At 44.1% G+C, this 26,017-nt stretch overlaps 1 protein-coding gene across 1 annotated transcript; it reads left to right on the forward strand.

Moving 5' to 3' along the window:
• The first annotated feature begins 13,209 nt into the window (after window positions 1-13,209).
• On the forward strand, window positions 13,210-15,390 carry SP5 (Sp5 transcription factor). Its single transcript, XM_041473219.1, has 2 exons — window positions 13,210-13,777; window positions 14,327-15,390. Exons 1-2 carry the CDS (start codon window positions 13,727-13,729, stop codon window positions 15,377-15,379), a joined length of 1,104 nt encoding a protein of 367 aa, XP_041329153.1. The 5' UTR covers window positions 13,210-13,726; the 3' UTR covers window positions 15,380-15,390.
• The last annotated feature ends 10,627 nt before the right edge of the window (window positions 15,391-26,017 follow it).

A 26,017-nucleotide genomic window follows, 5' to 3' on the forward strand; every position in this document is an offset into this window, starting at 1 on the left:
TAAGCAACTACAAGAAGCACACATAAGAAGCTCAGACATTAGCAATAGCAAAATCAGAGCGTGAAATTCAGATTAGCCCTCCACAGGCTGTGAGAGGGAGGGGGTATTGGAAGACTTGGCATGGCTAAAGGTGTAACCTGTTTCATTTGGCCCCTGAAAATTTTTAACAGATGGTGGGACCAGCTGTCTTTTTCAGCCATTTAATAAACTCTTCGGTGGTAACAGTTTGGAAAGTGGGGGGTTTTGAGTTTTAGGCCAGAGGAAAAAATAAAGAAATCTGTCCCAATTGTCTTTGCCAAATAGAGAAGTCTGGAAACATTATGGAAAGTTAAAGTGAAAAATCTAATTGATGATACTGTCCTGATTACACATTTCAACCGAAGAGAAAAAAATAACTGCTTGTGCCCAAGTGGACCAGTACATTAAAAAAATGCCTATTATGTTGTAATCTTTATCTGTCATTTTAATTTCAGCTCTTGCAAAGAGGCACATAATGAGAAATTTTAAATGAACTGTAGAATGAGTAACAGCCTTACTTTTTGAGACATGATACTATGTTAAAGAAACAGGCAGGGGGATTTCCTATATTAAAAATGAAAAATACCTTTTGGATAAGATTAGGTGTTCACTGTCTGCCTAGTTGAGTACAGTAGTCACTGAACTTGCATAACACAGTGTTATAAAATGACAATAAACTGCTGTTTTGGAAACATACTAGGCTGAGCCTCTAATAAAAGCCTTAGTGATATGTGGGATTTTATTTGAGAGTATACAAAAAAAAAATCAGTGCAACTGTATTTCTTCAATTAAATTAATTTTTTAAAAATTAACATTTCCAACACAACGCTTAAATGGCAACTCTCAATTATATGAGATGTTTTATTTAAAAAGCATGTCTAGTGTCTTTGAACAGAACAGCTCTTTTTGCACATTTACATGCTACCCAGCTGAGCAGCCAACCCTTCCATTTGACAAGGGCTTTGTTCTGCCTACAGGCCTATTATAAGCCCTAGATTGTTTGCCCTTAATAAATTGCAACAATAAGACAGAAACCTCTTTCAGGTTAAGAGAAATAAAACATGTTGCCTACATAGCAAAGCATATGAGGTTTAATAATGACAACAGAAACATATCTACTAAATCTCATTTGCTTTGCTCCCGGATCACTACAGTTAAGATAGTACAAAAACGTTAGCATCTTTCCATGCATCAAACAAAAGATTAAAGAAAACAAGAGTGGGACAAAACAACTCTAGCTACAGAATAGGTTTTTTTTCACAATATAAAATCATACTGAATGCTATGTAAAGAGACTAGTGGGAGCTAAACAGAAAGAAATATGAACATGATTAAACGTAGAGCAAAAGAATGTTTTTAACTGATACAAAGCATGATTTCATATTATCAAGAGGAAGAAAAGAGTGCAAATTATTTAAATTGAAGAATTTATACTACTCTCCGATGTGTTGGTGTACATCTGCTTGTATGTACATTTTAGGACCTCCACTGAAACACAAAGCCCTACCAATTTTACTTTTATAACAGCTAATGAGCATTCTTCTGTGGCTCAAGTGTTGGTGGAGAACTTGTGATCTTAAACAAAATTGTTAAGCCCTGTTTCTGAGGCCCCATTGGTAACACTCAGCTGTCAGCTGTGTTGTGTTTGCTGAGATTGTTAGAGATGGCTACCTTTGTTGAACCTAGATCTGCACGGTTTTTACACTTAAGCTGGAAATTCCCAGTGGTTTTTAGAGTATATCTGCAAATTATGGAGAAAATAGGAGGCAAATAGGACAACATTCTGGACTCCCTGTGCAGCAGTACCATTGAAGAAGGTGGGCACAAGTGTTATTAAGCCATTAGGGTAAGCAGTTTGAAAGAGTTTTCTCTATTAGAAACTCATTAGTAACTCAATGTAGTGCTTTTAGAAAGAAATTCCAGTCACTGTTCCGTTTATAGCTTACTTTTTTAAATTCTTTTTTTAATTTGCACATGGAAGTTCTGAGAATATAACTATTTCCTTCCTTTGATTATAAGAGAAGTACATACGGGTAGTACTTGAAAATATTGCTGACAGGCTAGAAGTGATACAAACTTTCAAAGGAAATACAGTGTTTATGACAGGTATTGATTCAACTGCATTAAAGGCTACTTTTCTTTCTTTTAAGGTATTTTTGAGCTATGGACAATACTCTGAGGACTATAAGGTATTTTCTTGGGAAATTTCAGTATTTCCTACTGAAATTTCTCTTGCCATTTCTGCTCAATCACAACATGCAAGGAAACATGGTCATGGTTTTTCTCTTTGTCTTCCTTTGTGTTAAAAGAATTAGAGGGGGATTCTTCATTGTCTCTACCACAGTGCAGTGATAAGGTGCCAGCTTCACTGCTTTTTCCAACTGCTGCATGGAACCAAATGGAGAGCACATGATTTCTTATTTCTGAGAGGGCAAAGCTTGCTTGTTTCACCCTGTGGCTTCCTACAGTGTTAATCTCTGTTGTATCCAATTTCTGGGTGACACTTGGAGGAGGACTTTCAAAAGATGGGCATGAAGAGAGAGAGGTGTTCATGGGAATTAATGACCTTGGGAACTATGGAGTAGAAAACTTCTATGAGAGCAATTTAGAAGAAAAGAAAGGATGCTACATAAGAAGAAAAAACACATGAACCATTAGGTTTCATGGTGGAGGCAACCTTTAGTAAATTTTGAAGATTTTTCTCATCGTATACTATAATAAGGCACTAAATCATCTTGCAATGTCTTAAAATTTATGTAATACCTGTAGTAGAAAACCACTTTAAGATGCTTTAGGAGCTTCTTGAGAAGCCAAGTGGTATAGTTTAGAACAAAATTACAAATGGACTAGTAATTCAAATTGCAAAAGTAAAGGCAAATAAAATGTTCCAGGTGTAAAATTCCTCCCTTTTCTACAACGGGATATTGCTGTAATACTGCAACCTGTATCTTGAGATCTAGTTCCTCTTTCAAAGATCAGGGGAAAAAAACTTTAATTTTTGATAGTTCAAAGTAAAAGATTTTTTCTCCTAGGCCTGCAGTACTTAATCAGTATCAAGTTTTTAAAGGATTATTTTATAATCATTATCTTATATCTTACTGTAAGCTTTGGAAAAAGTATTTTCTATCCTAAGTGTACAGAAAATGTCAGCACAATAAAAAATCTGGAATTATTAATTTTCAAAAATAGTAATTGTTCAGCTAGAAATTGAGGGGTTTTAACTTCAGAAAGACTAGCAAGCAGGTGATAAAAATCATAAGTGATGTATAGTAAATATTATCAGCAAATATATTATCAGCAAATCAGTTTCTCCACGTGTCTCTCTATAAATATGCTACTAGATGGTGTGATGGAAATATCTTTTCTTTGATTTATCCATCTTTTTTTTAAACATGTTGAAGCAAAAATAGTGGTAATCTTTCATCTGAGGAGATTGTTTTCTTTCTTTTCTTCATCATGAGAATGATGTAGTCTAAAAATAACTTACTTTTCTCCTTTTACTGAGGTTCATTACATTGTAAGAAATTAGTGGCTTCTTTAGACAAACTGTGCAGAGGTGGATATTGCTAACATTTATTTTTCACCTTCAAATTAAACACAGCAAGAGATACGAGAAAAATACCCAAAGATCAAAATATATATCACTTCCAGATTTTTTCAGATCAATCTTGTAAAAACCCTTGCTTCTCTCAAATATCTAAATATAGATACTATTAGTTTCTCTGTATATAAAGATCTCAGATGTTTACAGCCCATTTACAATTAAATACATAATCTGTCTGCTCAGGAACTAAACCTGTTGTGTGTTTGTGCCTCATGTATTTGCAGAGCATCAGATTCACTATGTTTGATCATGTAGAGTAGTACAAGGATTCACTGGAAAAAGCTGGTGGAACACTTACTGAGGGGAAAACTGGCATGGAAAGAGGGTCTACTTCAGGTGGAGGAAAATTAGCTCTTCTAACTGCTCCCACGTGTGAGAAGAAGGAAATGCAGATGATAGCGTTACTTAATTCCCAAAGCTGTTTCAGGAGCAAGGCTTGCAGATCTGTCTGCAGGGGAGGTCATCACCACTGAGAGTGGTTGTTTTGATGATTGCTAAGTGAAACTAGTGCCTTGGATAGAATCCTGTAGTGAAGAGTTTTCTAAAGCAGAGAAAGGATGGGCTGTAAAAGTAAGCAAGTATCTAGTTATTTCTGCTCAGTATGTTCAGTGAAGCACATCTCGTTGTTAAGTACAGCCCACCTAATGAGTATTTTGTCTTTGTAAAGCAAAGGTGTTGGGCTCAGCTTTTTTACTTATCATATGCTCTCACCACTGTCCACCAGGAAGAGTAGAAATATAGGTGTTGTGGCTGTGTTGGCTCATGCAGCTTTATTTGCATATGCTGCATGTCTGTCTCTTCATTGCCTTCACAGCCTCATTGTTGCCCCTCTGCATGTCCAAAGTTATTTGGGTTTTACTCTGTCTTTACTCTGTCCGAAAGATCAACAACTGCTCATAATTTAAAAGTTGCTAAGAGGGTGTACAAGTGTCAGAAGAGACTGGTGTGAAATCTGGGGGTTGGGAGTGCTATAGAAAAGAGTTTGGATTTTGCAAGGGAAATGAGTTGTGACATTGTATTATTTGGTCCCAAGTTGTGTGCCTTTGCTCATCAGTCCAACTCTCTGCTCTTCTTCAGTAGGGTTAATATATGACACAGAACAAGGTGTGTGATCCCCTGTGTTGCCTTTGATAAAAAACCTATAATAACATAGTACATCTTTATAGAGGAGGTGTGAAGATAAATGCTTTAAAGGTGATGTGTTCAAAGTGACTAAAACTCCTCCCAGTACACTCAATGCAGTTTGACCACCTTCTTACTTGGGACTGTCACAAGATTTTGCTTGTTGATCCTATTTCTATGTTTCCACCCAGCTTGGCAGCTGCACTCCTGTTACTCAGAAAAATATCCTGAATATTCCTCTCACACCTGGCTGGTATATCCTTACATACTCTGTCACTGGTAAACTTGGCAAGTTGACAGTTTACAAAAAGAAGAAAGGGAAACAGTGTAGTTGCTTTTCTGGTTGGTGGCAGGAGAGAGCAGGGAAGGGGAGATGAAGTTTCCACGCCTTATCTAGGTTGAATGTATGTATGAGTTGAGTGTCAGAGGTGGCTGTATATGGCTGCATAGAGCGAAATGTTGAAGAACACCCCACAGAGATGAAAACAGCTTCAATCAATTGCTCAGGCTGAGCTGCTCCATTCATCTTGGTATTCCCATAATCAGTGTCGCCAGCATTAACATGTAATTCCATGCTCATTCTTAGCTTCTATAGTCAGTCTCAGCACTGATGTGCTGTATGCTTAGAGCTTACCTTTTCTCTCCACCTAGATGGTTAGGCTTTTGCTTCTGACTCCTCCCAAAATGCTGGCTTACATTCAGACATCTGACCAGTGTTAGTTCAGAGTCTGTGTAGCTCTGTTTTTCCTACATTCCTCCTCTGCTGTCTTCCAGTTGTTGATGCTTTACTTTGGAGCACTGCAAATGTGGCTAAAAGTGGAGAAGTATATACCAAAAGAAAGAACAAAGCAGACTAGATTGTGCTATTTCTAAGTATTTAAAAGAAAACACTGATCAGCTGGAGGTTGTCTGACTGATAGAGCAACAGTAGGTAGAGGAAATTATTGGTTTTATAGGCAGTGTGATCAAGAGCCTGTGAAGGCTGCAACATAGAGAGCAGCAGTTGAATTGATGACCAGTGAGGCATGTGGTATCTAAATTAACAGCATAGGATCTCCCAGGAGGAGGAGATCACCAGGGTATCAGAAGGCTCAAGCAGAAAGTTCATTTTGTCTCTTCCCATATTAAATTCCTGAGATGAATGCTATACTAATTTGGAAAACTAGATAAAACCGGAGATGTAACACCTTCTCTTGAGTCTTTGCTATAGAGTTTAGTGGATAAAGTTATGCACATTGCTAGAACTACCTCTAGCCTCACTGTGTACATTTCTAAAACTTGATTTAGAGGGATTTTGATTACTGTGTTCTCTTGTAAACAGTCTTACTTCTAGAATGCAAATTACCTTACCCTTAATGAGAACAGGCAGCAGAAATTCATAAATCAACTGATAACTGTATCTCATTAAAGAGAATCACTGGCACTACAGAGCAGCTTCTTTTTGAATCACTCCGTGTGCCAAGTACACTTAGCTTGTGGAGCAATGGAAGTAGAAAAAAGTAGTAAATCATAAGCCCAATTCAGTTTTTCTGGGCATCTACTCCACTGCCTTCTGTAACAATCTTGAGAGAATCTTATTTTTCAGCCCCATACTCTTGTGCATTGATAAGAATGGCAGCATTTTATAAAGTTAGTCTGATTACAGATTAAATTGCATGACTTGGCATTTGGATTTTTCCCCAAGCTTCTTTTTAAGGCAAAAAATTTGGAAAATAGTTCTTTGTGGTTTAGTGTAACCTCCTAAGAAGCAGTCAGTGGTTTTCAGTTGCAGATTTCTATATCATTTGGGCATTGGAGTGCCAGCACTGCAGCATCGTAGTCTCATTCTTATTTCCAGGCTTAAGAATTAGGTAATTTAGACTAATACAAGTCCACTTGGTTGCAATATCTGTGTTTTACCATGTACTCTTCTTTATTTCATATGTAATATGTGATTCTCTCAGGTCAATGCCAGTAGAATATGCAAGTTTTCTTCATGTAGTAGGAAAATAGGAATGTGAGATTTACTGAGGGAGAAAAGCCAAAAAATTTAACCCTCTGAAGATAGTATCTTTTTTCTCCCTCTGTCTCAGAGCTTCCAGAAGTGTGAGAAAAATTATACTGTTTATTAGACTGGTTCATGAGTCACGGCCATACTGATACACTCATCTTTGAGGAGAATATCCTTTCTCCTCATCTTGCCCTGGCTTCTCAAACAGCTGGTCAGGCTGTTTGTCCCTGAGCAACAGGAGCTGATGGAAGACTGAAGTGAAAGGTGATTTATTCCCAGATTAGGGTTGTTTGCTTTGATTGGCATGGCCAGCCAGCCAGCAGAAGGTACATGCCTCAGCCAGTACTCCTGAGGTTTCAGCTGAGCTGGGGTAGGTTGTTTAAGTGTTTGGTGAGGAGCAGCCTCATAATGTGTGTGCAGACCTGAGGCAAGGAGATCCTGTTTTTAAGCCTGGAGCAGCTCTGTGTATGGCAAGGGTCATTCCCCTTGTAAAGAAGGGGGCTAGCTGACTCTGGCATATAAGAGTATGGTTAGAATGACTTAACCTTTTTATAGTTCTGTGAAGATAGAAAGCATAATAAAAATATTGTGTATTTGAAATACATTTGAAATAATTTTATTGATGGTATTTTAATTTTCAGAATTGGAGGGAGGGAAATGTATATTTGAGTAGTTAATGTAATTTGGCATTTGACTATTTATGTATTATTCTGCACCACTTAAGGCATCAATTTATGAAATGACACAAAAACATGCTGTACACTGCTTTCCTGAGAAGACTTTTCTGCCAGTCTATGAGAGCAGTGTTCAGCTAGGGAGAGATAAGCATTTCAGAATTGTAATTTAAGTTTTCCCCAATCTTTCACAGGATCCTGAACCTCAGGTGGCAGTCAAGAAGACTGGCATTTAAAAAAAACCAAACACCTCAATTTAGAAATCTAGTTTTTCTAGGTCCTGTTCAAAAACTCTCCCCCGTTGGGGGCACTCACCTATGTCATAGTTTATAGGCTGCCTTTCACTAATATGTATGTATAACTGGAAAAATCTGCCTTGAAAGTATTATACAGAGAGAGTCTTCAGATTCTCTCCCATAGTGTGAAGACAGTATCTCTTTCCTGAGATACCTTTAATGCCAGTCATGTACTATATCTGTATCCCTGTTTTGGCCCTCACAATGCAACTATTAGGCTTTTTCTTCATATCTGTATTTTTTTCCCCCAGCTAAAGTAGAGCTGTTGAAGTGTTTATATAGAGCACTTGCCTTATATAATAAAGATTGTGGACATTTTTATATGTTTTTGTTCAGTGGTCCTTGAAGAGTAGTTTATTTCAAAAGTGCTTCTTGAAATATTGAAAAATACTGCCATTAGAAAATACTGTTTTCTCTACCAAAAGGTTCTAAAATTACAGCATGAGTTTGTTAAATAACAGGTGTATTTTTAGTGTTGGATTAATCCACTCAGCCAAATCAATAGCAATGTGGCAGCCATGTGATCATCCAGTATTTATGTGTAGATTAAACAATGATCTTTCTGGATAAACTTTATGCTGTTTCCAGTTCTAACACATATAGACACAGACAGCTTTTTAATTTGTCAATAAGTATACTAAGTAACTAAAATTACTTATCATGAGACCAGATTTTTAGATAATATACTCTCTGTAGTTAAGAGGAAGCAAATAATAATGTAATTACCTTTTCATTCTATAATAATTGTAATGTAAAAAAAAAAAAAAAAGCTATATGTAGTTATAAAAGTATAACTATATCTGTAGTTATAAAATTAAAGATTCCCATCCAGCCTTCCCCAAACAAATGCGTTCCATCAAAAATACAGAGGGTTTTTTTTACCTAGTGTTTCCCCAAAGGAGAGAACGAGCAGGATGCACACAGCACATCCTTTTCAGCTGCTCACCAGAGTCTTGGCTTGCTTTCTGTTTTGTAGAAGTCCATTTCTAGCTGTTAGAGCTGTGACGAAAATGCAGCCATGTATGCCAGAGGCAGAAGGCATTTCCAGAGAATTTGAAATTATCATCTTGAACTAAAAGTGTCCCAGGCATTCCAAGTAGAGCCAAGAATAACACTTTCAGTATTGTTATGATTAAGAGTCTGATTATTTTTTAAAATACGGAAGCAAGGGAAGTAAGTATATCCAAAAATGTTCACCCGTGTTCCCCAAGACAGGAGAAAGAGTCACAAAGGGCCAGCCAAGGATGGAGCAGAAGATGAATACATTAAGATATTGAAAACTTTGACAACAGGTTTGTGAGGCATTAAACTTTGTGAGGCATAAAACTTGTACTTCTCATAAAGGGCAGCTCAGCTTTCAGAAGTTTGGGATATCCTCTATTAATCTTTGTCAAATCCACGCTTACACTGGGAAATGTTGAGGCAAGCCTTTAAATCCTAAATATGCCTTAACATGTGCCAATCCAGTCTAGAATTTTGTGGTTTTCCCTAAAGCACAGAAAAATAGCAGGAGATCCCATAGCAGTTTTTAATGGTTTTTATTTTCATCTACTGATGTTCAAATTACACTGTGTGAACTGGTTATTCCTCATCTTATGCCAGTCATATTGTCTACTGTAAAAATGTGAATATGCTGAAGTAAGTAAAAATAGTATTAATGGCATATAATTCAGAACTGTTGGCAGTGTATCCACACATGCCCAAAGCTGTATACCTAGGGTAATTTACCTTCTGGTGAAACTTCTTGCTGTTGTGGATGGGTGGTTTCTGTTAGTACATCTTTAAACCAGAAAAAAAAATAAGAGATGGTGTGAAGACACTGCCTTCTGGAGCAAGCTTATTAAAGCTTTTTCAGGTTTAAATTTTGCCACCTCTTATGGACAGCTTGACTAGGAGGCTTGGCTGAATGTTAATGCAGCTGTTCACTTTAAAATGACCCTGTCTCTGATTCTTTGTCACAATTGCTAAAGAACAGTATTTAATGGAAAGCAACCCTGGAACCCCAAGCTGTGGACAGGCAGGTGGCCAGAGCCCATCCAGGCTTCTGGGGTTGTTCATGGAGTGGAGGGTCAAGGCAGGTGACTGCAAATGACTTTGAAGGGACTGTGAATGTCATGAGAGGACCTGGCTGTAGCAGTGTGAACCGTCACTGGGACAGGTTTTGGGGTAGGCTCCAGGATGAGGTACTTGGGGCCCTGAAGTCAGAGGTACAGCAGAAACCACGGAGGGTACCACTGGCATGCAAGCAGCTGTTATTCCAGGTATGCTACCTGCATTCAAACCAAGGTCCACAGAGCCCTGCCACTCTGGGATACCGTAATCTGAAAAAATCCTGATTTTTAAGACACCTGTCTAAGAAACGGTGATGGTGACTCGTGATTTACGTCTACTCTGTTTAAATCGACAGTAGCCATCCAGCCCAGTGCAGCCTGAGCCCCTCTGACCCCGGGGGCGGTAGGGGTCTCCCCGCCCGCCGTAGCAGGCAGGGTCCCATGGAGGCAGCGGGGCTCTGGGAGCCCCTTGCGCCTCAGCCCCGTGGCTGGAGCAGTTCAGGCTCCGGCTCTTTGCGTCCGGGCCGCCGTGCTACCGACGGCGCTGCCGCTGCCTCCCTGCTGGGCCCAAGAGCTGCTCCGGCCCCTACAGCCCCGCCGGTCGGGCCCGGCCCCTTGGTTTGCGGGCCAGAGCTCCACGCAGGGCTGTGCTTTCCAGCGCCGCTCTCCGAGCGGCCCCTGGCCCGGCTGCGGCGCCGGGAGCAGCCCCAGCCCCCCGGCGCCGCGCCTCCTCCCGCGCTGCAACTCATCTCTGGTGTCCCTTTGCTTTACACTAGGACGTAGCGGCAGCCCATTTCTCATGGAAATCGTGCTTTGTGTAACTGAATTGACACTTGGCCTTGATACCTGTATCTCCTGATAACTGAAACAAATTTCTAAAATAAATATTGTACTTTGATCTTCCAGCCCTGCATTTTTAATGACAGCTCTGAACATCACTTCATTAAGAATACATTTCAGGAGACTGAAATGCTCCGAGTTTGAACACTAATTATTTGTACAGAAAATTATGACTGCAACGTTTCATTTTTCAGCCCATTGGTTTCTTCCAGAAATGGGAATTTATTCTCGATTTTTAAGTAATGTACTTTCTTGGATGCAGATTTATGGCATTTGTAGTGTGGCAGCTGTATAGAAACTTATCCAGTTTTCCACTAACTCTTTTGCAACTTGTCAAATCATTTTGGTTCGTCGAGATATTTGGGGAAATACCGTACTTTAGAGAATGGAGGGAACCTCGGAGTGTTCAGTATCTTCTGACCTACCTATCCCCTCTCATTTCGTTTAGAAACATTGTTCTGAGTATTCATCTGGCAATTTCTAGGTAAAACGAATTAACAAAAATCGAGGTAGGGGTTAAATCGGGCATCTCGCATATCTCTGGGCTTGACATAAGTTTGGGGATACAGAGGTTTAGGGACAACGCAGGCGCGAGCGCCGCCGTTTCGCGAGTTCTTGCTCCTCCAGGAAGCAGAGGTGCGGGTCGGGCTCCCCACGTGGGGTTCCCCCTCGGCTCCGGCTGCCCCAGCTACAGCTTAGACTCGAGGGGACAAGTGCGGTCCTGCCCCGATGCGGCTCTAGTGGCGCGGTGGAGCTTGGCAGTGAGCGAGGGGCACCCGACGGCTGCGGGCGGGGGTGCGCGGGGCAATGCCCGTGTGCGTGTCCTCCCGGCCGCGCTGGCGGCCGGGGCTCGCTGTGGTTCTCCGTTAGCCGCCATGTCCCGTGTTGACGCGGTGCAGTCCCCGGGTCGCTCATCGGCGGTACTGGGAGGTGTTCGTGTGTGTTGGATGGAGGTGCCGAACCCCGCGAGCCCCGCACTCGTGCAGGCGGATGGGGAGCTCTATCGCCCGCAACCTCACACCTTGGCGGGAGCTGCTGCCGGGCCACGAGGTCCTGCAGCAGCGGCGAACCTTGCCTCGATGCATCAGTGCGTGGTAAAAGCGCTGGATGCGGGACCCTTGTCTTCCTGTTGCCAACCTGGTAAAGTGGTTACCTGGCACATGGGAAGAGCTTGATACGGCTGCTGCGTAGTGTTACATGGGGTCGAGCTTTTATTTCTCCCCAGGACTCAATATGGAGCCGTGGGAGAGGACTTGGCACTTTAATCCCTTCAAAGAAACCGATCTAATTCAAGCCCTACAACTCTTGAAAGTCTTTGAGCGGACAGTGATTGTTTCCACAGGAAAGGCAGATAAAGATCTCTGTGTGCTGGCGTTTAAAGAGACTTCAGTGGCGGTGCGAATACAATTGAACCCAGCGACTGCGGGGAGGATCGAGTTACCTGTGCAAACAGCTTCGGAGGACCAGAGCCAGCCGGCATCTGCCCGAAAGGGTACCCTCACCTCCTCAAGACGGAGATGAACGTCCTGGTTTGGTACCTGGCCAAACAGTCCGGCGTTTGCGATGGCCTCGGAGCAGATGGGGAAGCGGGGAGGAGAGGAGCGCGTTTCCAGGGCCCCCGGCGGAGCGCGGGGCTGAGCGGGCCCGCGGAGAGGCGCGGGGCCCCGCCTGCCCCTTGCTGGGCGGCACATGCGAGGGGGCCCGCCAGCTCTGCGGCCCACTGAGCTCGGCAGCCCGCGGTGGCGGCAAGCTGTGACCCAGATGTGCCTGGTGCTGGTTAGCGGGCCAGTAGCCTCACACATGGTCGACCGCAAGGCAGGTTAGATCCTTCATACACACATGCGTATAGAGACGTATAGACAGAGGCCGAAAGGTGCGGGATGAAGTAACAAAGCGCTTGGGGCCGGCTTTGTCTTTAGGGCAGGAGGTGAGAGAGCAGGGGAGGCAGAGACCCAGTAGCAGCGATCGCTCCCGAGGAGCCACCCCGATTTCCACTCCCCGCCGGCGCAAGACAGGCCGGCTCGGCAGGCCCGCCAAGAGAGACTCCGGTCTTCATTTAAAGAAATTTGGTCTCTTAGGCCCGGCTCTCGCTAGGGAAGAGGAAAGTTTTCCTTTCTGTTTCCCGGCTGCCCGGTTTGTCGGTGCGTCTGTCTGAGAGAGCGCTTGCTGCTGGTGGCAGCCCGCTGCTCCTCCCCGGGCCCGGCTGGGCGCCGCGCCTGGCCCCGCGCCAGGCGGGGGCTCCCGGTAACAAGGGGGCAATGCCGGCTGAGCGAAGTGAAACAAATCCAGCTACCAGAGGAGAAAATGCGCGGTTATTTGCCGAGTCATATCGAGGGCATACCCCTCAGCCTCGGGGGAAGGGCGGGCGGAGGGAGGGAGCGGGGAGGAACCACCGACAATTACTCCGGGGAAGTTTTACGACTGGGATCTACCAGCCCCGACCAGGTGAACTCGCTGTGCTATGTTACCTTCAGTCTTTAAACACTATCAGAGGAATCCGGAGGCAGATTCCTCAAGCGATAACAAAGACGCGTTGTCACTTTAGGGCTCTGCCACAAATTTAATTGCAAAAAAAAAAAAAAAAAAGGAGGGGGGGGATCCAGTGTCTTGCACATCCAACGCGAGGGTCTCTAGGCGGTAAGGGGTCCTTTGATCAAGAAAATCCAATTATTTGTGTATATACATTTCCCACATAGTGATTACTTCATTAATTGTCCCGCCTTTATCTCCTCCCTTCCCATCCCCCCTAATAATCAGTTCTTTTATCCAGACCAACAAACACACCATAGGAGCTTTGTGGATTCAAAGGATTTGCTTTCGCTTCTGAAAGAGCCGCTATTCTTTGATGATTGGGTAGCGGCAAACTTCAAAGCCATAAATCTTCCCTCTGACTGGTTGGCGGCCCGGCAAAGTCCTTATCAAATTCTTGGAGGTGATCCTGGCGCAGTCAGACAGTCCGCGGAGATCGCGCAGCGCGGGGGGGTGGGACGCGCACGGAGGCGACGAGATCAGAAGGAAAGGGAGAGAGAGGGGGAGAGAGAAGAAAACTGGGCAGCTTCTCGTCTTCCCCTCGGCGTCCTCATGCCTCGGCAGTGCCCCGGCGCCTTCCCTTCGCCCCGGGCGCAGTAGCCATGGCCGCGGTGGCTGTCCTCCGGAACGACTCCCTCCAGGCTTTCCTCCAGGTCAGTACCGCACCCGGTGTTCCTCGAACTGCGCCGAGTCCCACGGTTGTGACCCACATTGCGCGGGGGCAGCTGGCGTCAGCCGCCTCCCTCCCGGGGCTTATCCCGGCGGGCGGCCCGGAGAGGTAGGTGGGGACCCCCGCGGTGGTAGGAGGCCGGGCTCGGGCTTCTCGGGCTTGTAACTTCCTCTCCCGCCAGCAGCCCGTTACGAACTCCAGGCAGTGCTCCGTGGCAAGGGGTGTGGGGGGCGCGGGGGCTGCCTCCCTGCCCACAGCGGCTGCTTCCCCGGCCCAGGAGCGGCGGCGGGGCCGGCAGCACTGGCCGCGGGCGGGACCGGTCTCTGGGCGGAGCGGGGGGGCCGGGCACGTCCTGCCCTCTGGGTGCGCATTGTTTTCGGAAAGTTTACCGGCCGTGCGGGGAGCGGCGGGCCGGTCCCAGCCGCGCACGGGCAGTGGTGCGGGAAGTTTCTCGCAGGCCGGTGCCTGCGGGCGGCGAGTAACGCGCTCTCTTCCCTCCTTCCCTTCTCCCCTCCCTCCCGTTCCTGCGCAGGACCGCACCCCCAGCGCCTCCCCAGACTTGGCCAAGCACTCCCCCCTGGCTCTTCTGGCCGCTACTTGTAGCCGAATCGGGCAGCCGGGCACAGCGCCCTCGGATTTCCTGCCGGTTTCCTACGACCCGACGCTGGGATCCCCCTCTAGGATCTTCCACCCGTGGAGCGGCGAGATGCCAGCGCACTCCCCCGGAGGGCTGCCGCCGCCGCATCCCAGCTTGGGGTTGACCCCTCAGAAGAACCACCTGCAACCCTCCTTCGGGGGTTCTCACGAACTGCCCCTCACCCCCCCGGCGGACCCCTCCTATCCCTACGAGTTCTCCCCCGTCAAGATGCTGCCCTCCTCCATGGCCGCCCTGCCGTCCAGCTGCCCGCCCGCCTACGTCCCCTACGCCGCCCAGGCCGCCCTGCCGCCCGGGTACTCCAACCTGCTTCCGCCCGCCCAGCCCTGCCGGCAGCTGTCGCCTAACCCGCCGCCCGAGGACATCCCCTGGTGGAGCATCCAGCAGGCCAGCGCCCCGGGCGGCTGCGGCCACCGCTTCCCCGCAGCGGCGGCGCTGCCGCGGAGCCTGGTGCTAGGGCACTCGGACTTCGCTCAGTACCAGACGCAGATCGCCGCCCTGCTGCAGACCAAGTCTCCCCTGGCGGCAACGGCCAGGAGGTGCCGCCGCTGCCGCTGCCCCAACTGCCAGTCGGCCGCGGGCAGCGCCCCTGAGGCGGAGCCGGGCAAGAAGAAGCAGCACATCTGCCACATCCCCGGCTGCGGCAAGGTGTACGGCAAGACCTCGCACCTGAAGGCGCACCTGCGCTGGCACACGGGCGAGCGGCCCTTCGTCTGCAACTGGCTCTTCTGCGGGAAGCGCTTCACCCGCTCCGACGAGCTGCAGCGGCACCTGCGGACTCACACGGGCGAGAAGCGCTTCGTCTGCCCCGAGTGCGGGAAGCGCTTCATGCGCAGCGACCACCTGGCCAAGCACGTCAAGACCCACCAGAACAAGAAGCTGAAGGCGGCGGCGGACGGCGTCAAGCGGGAGGACAGCCGTGACCTGTGACCGCCGGGACAGCCGGCTGCTGCTGCCTCTGCGGGCCGAGCCCAGCCGAGCCGCGGCGGGACCCGGGCGGGGGGCGTTTCTCCGCTGGGGGCAGGGCGGTGGGGAGAGGGCGGCAGGCTCTCGGACTCTCGCCGGGCACGGCGAGCAGTACCCCGGCTGGGGGCGGCCTCCGCGGACCCTCAGGCCCGGGACTGGACACGGATATAGACCCGGGGCCGTCCAGGGGCAGGCGCCCGGCCCGGCCTGGAGCGCGGCTGAATGGGGGGCCCGGGCCCTGGGGCACGAGCGGGGCCGGCCCGGTCCGGCCGCGGGGGTCGAGGCTTATAGACACCTGAGGGTGAGGTGGCAGCGCCGCTGTGGCCGTGCTGGGGCTCGGCCCTCGTGCTTTCAGGGTAACAGACTGAAGTTTTGTGTACAGGTTATTTAATAGTTACGTTTGAATACACGTGTTCCCCTCCGTCTTCGACCCGCGCGGGGTCTAGCATGAGATGTTTCTGTAAAGCGACCCGCGACCGCAGCGTGAAATAAACACGTTCACACCGGGGTCAGCAGGGACGGTCCGGCCGCGTCGGTCTCGTTTGATCGTTCCCGGGTGCCCCGCGCGCGGCCGCCTTCCCGCCATTTCCCGCTGAGGCGGCGGGCCGGCTGCGGCTCCGGCTCCATCGCGGCGGCCGAGCGGAGCTCAGCGCACGGCGACCTGAGAGCTGCTCATGGTAAACACCTTTAAAATCCCGGGAGCTCCTTCGGACGGAGGTGCCTGTTAGCTCTGGTTGGTGGGTTGGGTTTGGGTTTACGTTTTTAAAATTATTTTCAATATTTTGTTTCCCTCACATGAAGCTGAGAGGAAAAAAAGAAATGCATGGTGCCAGTACTGGGAATGAACATACAGGTCAAGTTCTACAGACCAGGATATATATTTGTGCAGAAGTGGGCAGCAGTGCAGTGTTAGTGATACCCCTTCTCAAAAAGGTCCAGGCCACAGGCCAGCCCCAAACAGCCGCTCCCAGCCTAAGCTCTCTGTGGCACAGCAGAGCTAACACACGCTTCCCGAATGTTAACTTCCTGTAAAACTGCAGAACTGAGGGGCTGAGGTACGTGTTACCCTGCCAGTACAACAAAATGGCAGTCACTGTCCTGCAAAGGGAAGACCCTTGGAAAAAACTGTGTTTAGAAGTACCTAGTAGATAGTGACAGCCTTTAGTGTTTCTTATTTCTCACTGGGCATCACGTAAGTATGGGCATATTTCTTTTAAAATAATAACTTTTCTTACTGCAGCGAGATCCCTATTTTTTTTTTTTAACTGAAATCTATGTAGCCAAACTGAGGAACCTGATCAGTGATTTGCTAAATTTTTAATTTTAACATTGAGAATACTTCTTATTTGCTCCTTATATTTTTACAACATCAGCTTTATTTTCTGATTACCTAATGAGACAGTAAAATAAAAAGTGCCTTCAAAACTTCACCAGGACTAATCTGGAACTGTTCAGCTTCAGGTGAGATTCTCTGGTGGCAGTTGCCAAGCAAGCTTTGGCACAACTATGTTGGTAGAGACACACTCTGCCGTGGACTCGGATCAAGAAACACCACAGCTCGCTAAGTGTTTGTAGTGACAGGACATGTAAAATGAATGTGTTTGTATGTATGTCAAATACCGCCAAGAATCTCTTCTGGGGAACTATGAGATGAGATAATACCACGAGAACCCTCGTATCTGAAATAATGAGAAGTTAAAGGACAGTTACCATGGTACAGGTTGTTAACAATATTTTAATATTTATTATTCTGAATTAATTTCCCACACCATATTCTTAGGGTCAGCTTACTGAATTAATAACCAAGCAGCTGTCTTCTTTTCTACTGAAGAATCTTCTATAAACTGTCATAGAAAACATTGAGAGGAATATGATTAGCTTCACCAGTTAGCATTCCTTTGCCAAAGATTCAGGTGTCAAAAGCGTGTGGTTGAGGGATACTGGGTAGAAGATGTCTTTAGTGTGCCAGATGGAGTGACAGCAAGGCAAGAAATTAACAATGGACCTGATCCAGAAGTCCTTATAAAAAAAGTCTTCGAGACAAAAGTGCATCCTCTTTACTACTGATGTAGGATTGAAATATTTCATCAGGAATTACAGTGTTTCTGTAATTTTAAAATGTGTTTGTGCAAGTGTTTCTTGCTTTTTAAAATGTTTCATGGCACACAGTGGCAATCTAGTTCCTTTTTTTTTTTGATATTTAGTTACATTAAGAACGTAGAGTTAGAGAATTTCAGATTGCTTTAAAAGAGAGTTTGTTTCACTAAATAGTCTTTGAATTCTCTGTATGGATCAAAAATACTTAAAATGGAGAGTAGTGGAAAGTGCTTTAATTGATAGCAGTACAGGAGAAACAACAGTATCCCAAGGCAGGAGAGGTCTCTTACAGGATAGAATAATTCCCACATGGCGATGGCCTTTCCTGCTGAGGGAGTGCCAAGATGAAGAGCTGAAGCAATGCCTTAGAAGGTTTCTGGAGAAAGTCTAACCTAAGAGCCAGAGACCCATTCCTCTTAGAGCAGATGTAACTAGCACAAATTAGCCTGATAATGGCAGATATGGTGACTTCTAAGTTGGACCCTTATGGAAAGATTTTTCTCCAGTTTGAAGACATGCTGAATTTGCCAAGCATCTGTGTTGTCTGGTCTAGCAGACTATTTTAGGTTGTTATTCATTCCACAAGACACAGCTTGTACTGAAATACAGAAAGTTTTATCACTCACTTAAGTATGAGCCTGCAAATAATCCAGGTTTGAAGCAAAAGACCGTAGCCCAGCCAGTGTCAGCAGCATTTCAAAGGGGTGGTGGTATCTGATTCACCAAAAAAAACCACCACGGTGGTATCATGTTGTAGGCTGTGCACCTTGTATATATATATATATATATATGTGTAATGACTACGTTAAAGCTTGAAAGTGCACTGGGTAAAATACATACAGTCAAAATTAGTTAAAATCCTGTCATGAGAGAGAGATGTATTTAAGTGAAAACCCACAGTATCAAATGCTAATGAAAATCTTAATCTCTAAGAATGGCACACACACACATACAAAAACAATTAGGGATTTAGGAGACTTACTTAGGTAAGTGAAACTAACAGTTTATAATATAAAAAATATTTAATAAAACTATTTCTTTGTAAAGCTTTTAAATAGTTCATTGGGAAAAGGAAGTATACATGCATCATAGCTGTATTCATACTCATCTGTAAATAGCTAAATCATATGATAGCTTTTCAATTGAAATAATTAAACTTTTTTTAGTAATATGGTATTTAAATAAACATATGACCTTTCTGATGTATAGGTAGAGCATTACAAAAATATATTGCTTGCATCTCAAGAATTTATTTCTAGTTGCCAAATTGCACTCCATAATAAAATTACCTTTTAATTTTGCATTCACAAAATACATTTTATACTTTTAGCTGTTTCCAATCAACTAGAACAGCTGTTCATTTTATAGAATTAAATTATTAATATTCTTCTTAATTATAAATTTTGAGTACATATGCTGCTCAAGGTCAATTCATTTCCTAATTTTAAAACTTAAATGTCATTGGTATAATAGACATATCCTATAAACCAATTCATCTGGTATTTAACTCAAATGAGATATAGTAAAAAAAGTTGAGATTTGGTCTTTAAGCAGAAAACATTAAAAAAATCCATAACTAATCAACATTGTTTTTCAGATAGTTTGGGTTCTTTTAATATGTTGTTAATCAAATTATTTTTAGTCAAAGGTCAAATAGAATAAGACTTTCACCTGGGAGAAGGTTGCAGGATTGCTCTTTTGGTCCCAGCTGACCAGATTTTCTTTGCAATAATCCAACAAATTTATAAAATTATGTTTCCTACCTCCTCAACTACTATTACAGAAAAAGTGAAAGTTTTTTTAAGCATTATTGGGAGATGTACTTCCTGAAACTATCATAGTGTAATTCTTCCTTCCATATTAAATTAAGGGTGTAATTTTTGAAAGAAATATTTAATCTTCAATTATTTGCAGATCTTGATTGCATTTTAAAGTAACTACAACTTAACTATCTCACTTGGTAAATTCACATATCTAGTAATAGTGCTGAATACTGAAGAAATAGGGAATATAATATGCTGCTGTCTTGAAACTCTTAGATGAAAGATACCTTTTACTGTTCAATGATGTTCAGTGACTCAGGAGACCACTCAGAAGTTCATAAATAGATCAAGTTTGTGTCTCTGTGCACGTAGTTGCACGATTACCGAGGCCATTTTAAATGAATCTTGTAATATTTCATGGATCTTGTCAGCCTATTCTCACACTGAGCAGTAAGAAACAGAAGCATAATGTCCAGCTTGTCAGATTTTATAGTTTCCATAGAACCTTGTTTTTCCTCTGTTACAGTTCTTGGAATTATTTCACACTTTTTATGAGATTCTTGTGAATCCTGTGGTAAAGATGTGGGGTCTGCCACTCTGGCACATGATAGAATCAGCTCAAAGACCTATTAGATTTTCCTGCCAAACTTTTTTAAAAAAACTTCTTACCAAAGAGGATCCCTTAATCTTCAAGACTACTGAGCTTTCCTTCAAAGGATTGCCTAGCAGGTATCTTCAATAACTTTGTATTTAATATTGTTCAAGCTACTGAGGACCTGGAGCTGTGCAGCGCCTAGCAAGGCTCACCCTTGTCAGGTAAGTGTTAATGTGCAGTGTAGAGAAGAAGGATCCAAGGCCCCAGGCTGATGGAAGGAATAGAAGTGCATGTAATCCAAAGGGTCTTTTAAATAACTTTATGGGTTTTATTCCCTGTTAATATTTACTCCAAACTGATTTGAAGTCATGTAGGTGTTTCAGTATGGATAATGAAAATCAGAGAAAACAAACATGTATTTTGACCTTCTGACTGTGACAAGTCAGTAGGAGGTTATGGATAGTGAGATTTGGCTTTTAGCCTGGAGGACATCAGTGCTGTTTTTCTTCTCGTCATCTCTTAATATCTTTTGTGTTACACATTTACTTAAGAACACACAAAATCCCATCATGTCCCTGACCCAGGCCTGGTGATTACATAATTGCTTAGCCATGTCAGCAGGAGCCAACCTGGAGCGGTGTACAAAGCCTGTGTGCTCCTGAGAAAGGAAAGGATGTCCACTCAAGGGCATGTAAGGACATGTAGATACGTAGCAGGTCTCCATCTCCTCTTCAGGTGGCTGTGGGGTGCATCCTGTGCTGCAGCGGACTGAAGTTAGTGGCCAAGACCTTCTGAAGAACTGGCAAGTTTGTACTGAGGTACAAACTGAGTTGCTCTTCACTGAGTATATTACATCACCACACTATTTAGTATGGAGGAATGATGAACCACAAGGGGGAAAATGAAAAATAAACCCACTTTTTTTTAGGATACTCATATTCAAAATGAAAAATAATACTCAAATGCCATAAACTGATATTTTTCACAACTTAAATGTGTCCGTTTGCAAATAGCAAAGTCAATAGCTTTATCAGAAACAATAGTGTGTACCTATGTTTTTGCATTTTTAAAAGATAGTCTTGTCTGCAAAAACAATATATTCCTATTATCTGTAAGTTCCTGTTCTTATAACAGTACTGGCTGTTTAAACAATGTTCCAGTATTACCTTGTATACTACTCAAAAACATTTTTCATTTTCCTTTTTAACAGGAACCAGACATCACAGAGCATGCTTTCAAACAGGCTCTAATTATAAAGCAGGTTAAAAGAAATTTTATTAGCCAAAGCCCGTATCTTCACTTAGGGTCATATCCCACATGCTTTTTTCAGGATCAGATGGTGTGCCTGTGATCTCCACATGCAGACCTCTCATCTGTGTGGAAAGGAGATGTCAGTCGCACTGCCACATCCACCCATATTTCAGACAGCTCGCCACAGGTCTAGAATCCACATGTGAAGAAGAGAAAGGAAAATGCACACTATTCACTCATTAAAGATGAGACAGGAAAGATAACACAGCCTGAGAATGTCAGGTGGTCTCAGCTATCATATGTTAATCCCAAAGGAGTGTGAAAACAGCTTCATTTCTTCCCCTCACATCTAAATAATTAGCTTTTCTTCTGAGCAGGAATAGTGGTAGTGCTTTGCTCTTGTTTAATTCTGCAAAGAACAGCCAAACACTTGACATCTGCTTGCTTTGCATGTTCTAAGACATTGCTTGTGCACCTTAGTAGCCTAATACAGGAAGCCCATTCTTGCAGCATTACCTGACCCTTCAGCAGTGTGGCTCCACTGACTTCTTGCTATTAATTTGCTCTGAAAGAGTTTTAAGCTGGCAAAGATTACACTTTTATATTTTCCAAAATATTAACCAAATCTTCTTATGTGCCTACATGAGGCCTAAGGCTATGTCTGAGCTTCTTAATAAAATGCTTAAATAAATTGTATAATGACACTGAGAAGCTACTTGCAAAATACAGTAAGGCTGTGTTTGGTGGTTGAATACTTAGGTTGAGATAGCAAACCGTGAGCAATCTTCTTCGGGGAAGTATGTTCTCTGTAACATTTTAAAACTGCATGTGAGCACTGAAACTGTAACTCTGCTACCCCAGTGGGATCATGAATACACACAGAGCAACACTATACATATTCAGCATATTCTGGCAGTCTACAGGGAAATGGGTTTTTTTCTCATAGAGGAAGGGCTTGTTTAAAGTTTTTTTCCCCGCAAGAGGGGGAAGGAGACCTTCATGGATCTGAAGATCATTATGCTTCTGTCAAGGAGGAGGGAGAGGGAGAAGACAAAGTAGACAGGCATTTTCATGGGCCACCTTTGCTTGCCCTTCCAACTCTCAACACTAGTAAGGAGTCTGAGTTTCCCTCACATTCTAGATGAAAAGAGGAAGCATAAGACCCAAGAATTTTTTAGAACCCTCTAGCTGCTTCACTGTCCTCAGTTCCCTTACACAACCCAGGAGAGTTTGTGGTATAATCCCAAAGTTTTCTGCAGGGTGTTCCACTATGCATCTGTTACATTGCATTCATGGGGTTTGCTCTTTCCTCTGTCCACAAAACTTCACATCTTTGTGCCTCACTACACATGAAGATGAAAGCTTCCTAAGCTGAATAAAGTGATAGCAAAGTACTGAAATCACTGAGACTTAAATGTGGGAATTACCTTCTAGATTTATCATTCAATTATTTTTCTCATTAGAACCACAGTTTTAATCTGCTAAGAAATATTGATTATTAAACAGCCAGTAAAGCAGAAATGAGTTACATTAAACTAATTCCTTATAAAGTACCTAAATACATTAGATTCTCCTTTGTCTTTTTATATGCATTCATTCATCCTAGATTTAATTTAAAATAGGTGTCAAGTGTCATATATAATACTGAGATCTAGATTCTGATCTATTTGCTAGAACCTCTGACACTTAGTGAGCATGTTCAAGAAAGGACAAGGAGGAGGGTAAGTTCAAGCCTGTTTTTAATTAGCTACAGCAATTAGATGTTTCAAATACCCAGAATGATGTATTAGAATTACACAATTATTTGGTTTGTTTGGTTGCTTTTCAATACACTTGAGAACCAGCTCCTAATTAAGATACACACACTATCAAAGCTTAAAAACTTAGATGATGGTAAAAACAATTAGAATGATGATGTAGGTTTAGATTCCCCGTGGTTCTTTTACAAAGCTGCAAGACAGCACGGAGTGTGAACCCATGGAATTTACTTTCTCTGCACAAGGTCCAGAAACAGCTTCACTGTTTATGTGTCCTACAGGGGCATGGGCCACCCCAGAGCAGGTGTGATGCACCCATACTTGATGGTTTTCCCTGAGCTGGCTGGGTCCTTTGACAACAGGAGCTTTATCCTTCATGGGAACGGCAGAGTTACCCATTGCCTCTGGGTAAGGACTCGTTCCTCTCTGCACAACTCCTTCCTGGGATGCTACTGTCCTTACCCTGCTCCCAAGGCTAGACTACTAGATCACAGCAGAGCCTCTACCAGTTCAGAAAACATTATTTCATATTTAAAAGGTGTAAAAGAAAAACACAGCATACAACAAAGCACATTTTTTAAAACAACCTGATATCCAATGATTCAACCAAGATTACCTCCAATTACAGGTGTGCCTCGCCCCTTTAAAATTAAATATGTAATATACCATCCTTAATATGTCCTGAATGTTTTGCTCTTGATCTCAAAAGCAGTAAGCATTCTCTCATGAAATCTTGCTGCAGTAATGACTGAGTTTCTAATGTCTCAATGCCATGCAATAACCTCAATCAAAGCAGCCAAATCTCTTGCTGCTGATTCCACAGCTTTTTTTTTTTTTTTTTTTTTTTTTTTTTGTAGTGATAACCACTTTTCTCTATAATCATTTATTCAAAAAGGTAAATCAAAAGCATAAAATAGTCTCATCTGAGTTCTTGCCTGCAGGAGATGTTCTTCTCATCAGTTAAGCCATGAAGTCTTACATCAGGCAGAGACAAACGATGGCTCATCTGACTTTCTCTTCTCCTTTTCCATCTATAGAGGCTTCTTATACACCAGTTACTATATGGTCTTAGAATAAGAATTTTTAAAAGGAAAATATTTTTCTTCAGCAGTTTGGCTGACACAAAGAGGTACTTGCTTTTAGAAAGCTGTAACACCTACTTATTTGCTGACCAGAAAGCAAATCCTCTATTAATCCTAACAAAATAATCAGAATATATCACTAATGCCTGTCAGTGTGAGATGCATTTAGAACTATATCAATGATGATTAATACCAAGGATTTTACAATGTGAATTCTACAAATAAATTCTAACATTTGTACATGTAAAGTCACACTTTTTCACATTTTGACTTTTACCAAGCTTATTTTAATTTAAAATAAGTCATTAGAAATTCACTTTGAACTAGACTGCAATAAGCAACACTTCAGCCAAAAAGGTTCACTAAATGATTGAATCAGCCCTGAAGACCTGCCCAGTGATGGGGGCATGTCAGATTACACAGCTAATGCCTCCAAGTTTTTGTGACAACAGATGAGTGTGGTTAAGATCACATCTTCCTGCCTTCAGTTCTCAGACATCAGTAATTAGGCTCTTATTAGTACCCTTCCACCACGTCTCAGCTTTTTCCTAACTTCTTGGGGAGGGCTCTGATTCATATTTCTGGGATCAGAGTATTTTTCCCACTCCACTGTAATGCTCTCAGGGAAGACTTAACAGTATCCCAGCTACATCTGTTTAAAATCATTTTGGTGCCTTTGGGGGAGCGTGTGTTTAAGGCCATAAGGAAACTGCAGAGCTGCACATGCCCCTGGAGCGAACCACGTAATCATTAGAGAGTCCCAGAATGCAGGATGAGCCCCTGCTACATGCAGCTTCCCTTAGCAAACACGAATGGAGTTGCTTGAAATGGTTTTCTCAGGGGAAATGGTAAACATAATGGAGATGCACAGCTACCATGAGCCAGACCAAAGGCCTGTTTAACCTAGGAGCCTGTTTTCCAGTAACAGATGCTATGGAAAGTGAATTAAAAACAAAGCATATATAAACCAGATATTTCCCTTGGCACAGCCTCTCAGCTTCTGGGGAACAGTGCTTCAGAAACTTCCTGAGCTGGAATAACATTTTGTTTGTTGTGTTTAATAGTCACAGATTGGCCAATCCATCACAGGTTTGTCTCACCCCGTTATGACTGGATTTACACTTTGTGAGTCTCAACATCCTTTGACAGTTGTTTGAGCAGCCATGATGGCTTTATGAGCGTTTCAGAGTTGCTCGAATGCCCCTTAAAACTGAGGAACGGCACAGAACCCCATTCCCCAGGCCGCTCCCACCCACACGGTCCCTCATCGCACTCCTCCGGCGCACAGCCCCACTCGCAGCAGCGGCTCGCAGGCCGCCCCTCGGACCCCAGCCGGCCCTTCCCGCCCGGAGCACCCGCGGCGCACCGGGACAGCGCCGCCCTTCCCGCGCCCGGCGGGGCGGGGCGGGGCGGCGGCAGGTGCCGCGGGCAGCGCCGGGGCCCGGCTCTCCGCGGCTCTCGGTGCCCAGGGGCGGCCCCCGCGCCTTGGGGCAGGCCGGCCGTGCCGCTGGGCTGTGGGCTCGCCCCGCTGGGCGGGCGCCCCTCTGCTCTGGGAGCCGTGGGAGCCGTGGGCTCGGCTTGAGGAAATTAACCTGACAGGAAGGTTGGACGTGTTTCAGACTGTTTTTGAGGCAACTTGGAAATAATTTCACAGAGTCGTAGGTCCAGTTGTAGATAGCTAACGTTTTGTATAGTGGCTTTTGGTGTGTTATTTTTGGTTTTCTTTTGGGGTTTTTTGTTTTTTGTTTTTTGTTTTTTTTGTTTTGTTTTGTTTTGTTTTGTTTTTGGCGGGGGCGTGTTGGGTTTTGTTTGGTCGATAGTTTGGTTTTCGTTTGATTTTTCTTTTGTTTTAAATGCATGTGGCCCTCAAGACTCCTGGCTTTTATTTCTATAATGTGGCTTGTTCATCTTCCACTGCGTTGGGATAAGCTTTGGCGCTGTTACAGTTCGTGTTTTCTGAGGGTCAGATGTGCAACAGCATTACCACACAGAGCTCTGTCCTCACAGCTTGTCCCCGGGCTACAAAATGTCCCTGTCTCTGAAGCAGGTTATGTGAA

The sequence above is a fragment of the Pyrgilauda ruficollis genome, unplaced genomic scaffold (assembly GCF_017590135.1).
Source record: "Pyrgilauda ruficollis isolate IOZ18807 unplaced genomic scaffold, ASM1759013v1 scaffold3, whole genome shotgun sequence".
Lineage (NCBI taxonomy): Eukaryota > Metazoa > Chordata > Aves > Passeriformes > Passeridae > Pyrgilauda > Pyrgilauda ruficollis.